We start from the raw sequence: 3971 nt of genomic DNA, 5'->3' as shown, positions 1-3971 counted from the left end.
TGTTTTTGGTAAGTGTTTTACAGCGCTTGCAACTGCGTAAGGTCATATGAGCGCGCGGGACACACTAAACATTTTCAATTCGTAGGAAATCTTGAATTTTGCTCGGGTGGCGGCCGAAGCCTACTCTTATTGATTTTGAACCACCAAGGGATCTTTAACGTGCGTAACTTGCACACGGGACCTCCGAGATATTCCGCCCTTGTCCGAGAAGGCTAGGTGTAGATCTTTCCTACCAAAAGATCAAGGATGTGACTGAAAGACAGCCGTAAAAAAGGAGCCAAGGAGTAGCAGTAGAAAGGCTGCAGAAAGAGTCAGGAGCCCAGTTGGGGGGGGAGAGTGGAGACGAAAGCAGACGACAGAATATTGCAAGAGAGAAGGAAGGAAGGTGAAAGGAGACAATTTTAGAGAATCAAAATTTTCCGTCGCTGCCCGGATTCGAACCCAGGACCTTTGAATGGGAGTCGAACACTTTAACCTCATGGCCACGAGAGCCCCCTTAGTAGAAAACTTAAGTAAAAGAACGACTTGATACTACAGCCAAAATGACATTGAAAATATTTAGCTTTGATTATTCTGTAGAAAACATTCGTTGACAACGCCAACAGTACTCACGCTTAATTATATTATAAGGAGCAAAAACTTTACCTTCGATTTTCGGGATAGCCCCCTTGTGCAAAAGCGACTATTTATCCCTTAGATAAATGATTCTTTAATGTTATTATGGCATGTTAACAGGATTATTTCGTGCTATTTCTCATATTGGTGTGCATTAAAAAGATTGCCAATGAACATAACGATCTTTAATTTTTGTTCGGGTTTTAGTCATAGATCCACCAGGTCTTGTTAGTTCTTTTTTTTCTTTTTGCTTTGTTTGTTTGTTTGTTTGTTTGTTTGTTTGGAAGAGAAAAAGACACCGCTTCCATTTCAATTCAGCATCTGTGTGGTGGGCTGGAGAAACGAGGCAGAGGACGCACAACAGTGAGCCAAGCTACAGTCTGAATACCATGGATTAAATATCGGGTTATTATCGAATTGGAACGCTTACTAGTTTTGTATCTTTCATTACTTTTTCTGCAGGAAAATTACACTGACAATGTCTACTAATTCAGTTAACGGCTCTGAGGCACCAATTTCGCCATCATGACCTGAGTAGAGACAGAAGAGTATCAGGATGAAATCTAGCGCTCGTCAAAATAATGAAACTGAAGAAAAAGACATGCATTTTTCCATCCTTGGTCAATTTTTTATCAATTTTTTTAGCTTATCAAACTATCAAATGTAAAGTTTCTGTGTGGATTTTTCTGAAAAACGTTCATAAAAGTGAGAAAAAATAAATGTAAACTTGCAGTTTCCAAATTATAATCTCAATGGTTTGGAAGTCACCAATCACTGGCGGCTATTTCCTCGCCAACCTTACCCCTGACACCAGGTGACCCCCACCTCATTTCATCGCAAATATCTTGACTTCTTTTCAAGATAAAAAGATATTGTTTCACCAAAAGCAAAATACTTGAATAGCCTTTAAGTTGATTGACATTTCACACAATAAACACACACAACGATACCCACAAAAAAAACACACACTGGGGTAACAGAAAAATCAACAATAGTAAACAATTGTATTCTTTAAAAACACAACAACAACAACAACAACAACAAAAACAACAACAACAAAAACAACAACAACAACAACAACAACAGTAGCAGCAGCAACAACAATAACAGCTACAGCAATAACAACAACAGCAATAACAACAACAACAACAACAACAACAATACAAAGAAGCACTCCAGGAACTGGTATAACAGTGTTTATTGGCTGACTCTGCACACACAAAAATGTAGCAACGGCACTATGGTTTTGGACAAGATACACACAGACTGTATTGAAACACCCACTTTCGAGCAAGGCACGCTGACGTGTAGATCTAGAGCCAAAAAGCATTTGTAGCAAATCAACCTTTGTCCAGAGCAAAGACAACAACCAATCAAGAAAGCAAAACAGGGAATTGTCAAGGGGAACTACTGCCACGGCCCCCAAACTCCCCCGTGCAAAGCTGGGTTACTGTTCTTGTCTAAGGCCGGGAACAGAATAGGGACAGCTGTCTGGTCAAACCGTTGTAGATATCCCAGGAGGGTCCGGACCGTGCCCGGCATCTGGTCAGACAAGTCGTGGTGCTCGGTCGGGTCAGCTGTGATGTTGAACAACCACACGTTCTTGTCAGGGGATGTGTTAGGCTCTGCAGAAACAACAATACACAAGGGAAACTTACAACATGTGGGCGTGCTATGACGTAGGGCAATTTAAAGGTTTATTTCAGGGGCGGCTCATGGGGCTATGACGTAAGGCAATTTAAAGGTTTATTTCAGGGGTGGCTCGTGGGGCTATGACGTAGGCAATTTAAAGGTTTATTTCAGGGGCGGCTCGTGGGGCTATGACGTAGAGCAAAGGTCTATTTGGGGGTAGGCCCTATCTTTTTTTTATATGAAGTGGAAATTGTATTTGTGTATGACGTCATGCTGCACTCATGTGGGCCCCGTGGAGAGCGGAGACCCCACTATGTGCAGGGTGGGTCAGGTAAGATCCAAATGGAGACCTCTACTAGACGTACCCGGGCGAAGCTAGAACATACGTGAACCATCATTTCATACCGTTGAATTTGCATCAACCATTTCTTACGGTGGAATTTACACCAACCATTTCGTACCGTGGAATTTGAATCAATCATTTCCCACCATGAATTTATACCAATCATTTCACACCGTGGAATTTGCACCAACCATTTCACACCGTGGAATTTGCACCAACCATTTCACACCGTGGAATTTGCACCAGCTATTTCATACCGAGGAATTTGCACTGACTAAATGTAGTGGATCTATTTATTATTTCCACCCAACCAATTGTGGGTCGCGCTTAGACATTACATTTGTAGGGGAAGTTACGATCCCAAAGACAAAGAGACGAAATTTTGATAAAACAGACAAGGGAAAACTAAATCACAACTTCGGAAAATTACATTCGCATTCAAAGACATTAGCAGAAAAAGTGACAGTGAATGAGCATCAAGAATTCACCAAGAAGAGACACACTCGAACTCACACGGCTGAGCAGTTGGGGGGAGGAGGAGGAGGGTGGGATTGGGGGGAAGGAGAGGGAGGAAGGTGGGGGGAAGAGGGGGAGGGAGTAGAAGGGTTGTTGCAGGGAATCCAAGGTTCCTACCAGAAGGGACCGCTTGCGTTTGTCCAGGGGGCGGTACCCAGCTTCCGTTGCCCGGGGCTCCAGTGATGAGCTTCATGTGGCCCACCCTTATGGCCGCCCTCACGCTGGTGTCGAAAGTGTCGTTGTACAGAGGGACGCCGTGGTTACTAGACATGGGGTCGATGTTGTGAAGTAAGACTGTGCGTTTGCTGGGAGTCCCATTACTGTGGAAGGAATATAATATGATGGCTTGTTTTACCAGCCAAATGATGTATAATTTGTCCAATCCTTTCACCCTATCGTTCCTTCATTTCGATGTAAAAAAAAAGGGGGGGGGGGGCAGGAAAACCCCATTAATTTAAAAACACGATCAAAACAGACCCTTGTTCTAATCACAAAGTCTGCAAAGGCAAACAGATAAACAAACAAACAAACAAACAAACAAACAAATAAAGAAACAAACAAAAAAGCGATAATCAAAAGCTATTGAAAGTGTGGTTGACTGTTTGTACTTCATACCTGATGGTGTCCCACTGGTCAACTCCGTCCAAAGGCTTCGTTCCGTTGAGGGAGCCCTGTGCCAGGCCCACCAGCGTGGGGAACCAATCAGTGACGTGGATTAGCTCTCGGTTAACTGTTCCTTTCGCCGGAACCCTCCCGCCGGTGACAAAAGCCACGCCGTGGATACCTCCCTCCCACAGTGTACTTTTCCCGCCGCGGAGAGGGAAGTTGTTGGCCCCACCTCTACGAGCACCGCCATTGTCTTTGT

General features: G+C 43.7%; 1 protein-coding gene across 1 annotated transcript in view; it reads right to left on the bottom strand.

Moving 5' to 3' along the window:
- Nucleotides 1–1790: 1790 nt before the first annotated feature.
- Nucleotides 1791–3971, bottom strand: part of LOC101845365 (arylsulfatase J) — a 9338-nt gene continuing 7157 nt past the window's right edge. Inside the window, exons 6-8 of the mRNA XM_013089427.1 lie at nucleotides 3722–3965; nucleotides 3224–3426; nucleotides 1791–2240 (exon numbers count right to left, since the gene is read on the bottom strand). Of these exons, the coding sequence (XP_012944881.1) occupies nucleotides 2023–2240; nucleotides 3224–3426; nucleotides 3722–3965 (665 nt within the window). The 3' untranslated portion in view covers nucleotides 1791–2022. The remainder of the gene's footprint in view (nucleotides 2241–3223; nucleotides 3427–3721; nucleotides 3966–3971) is intronic.

This window comes from Aplysia californica, unplaced genomic scaffold (genome assembly GCF_000002075.1).
Source record: "Aplysia californica isolate F4 #8 unplaced genomic scaffold, AplCal3.0 scaffold00949, whole genome shotgun sequence".
Classification (NCBI taxonomy): Eukaryota; Metazoa; Mollusca; class Gastropoda; order Aplysiida; family Aplysiidae; genus Aplysia; species Aplysia californica.
Note: the sequence above shows the minus strand (reverse complement) of the source record. Positions and strands in the feature narration are given on the sequence as shown.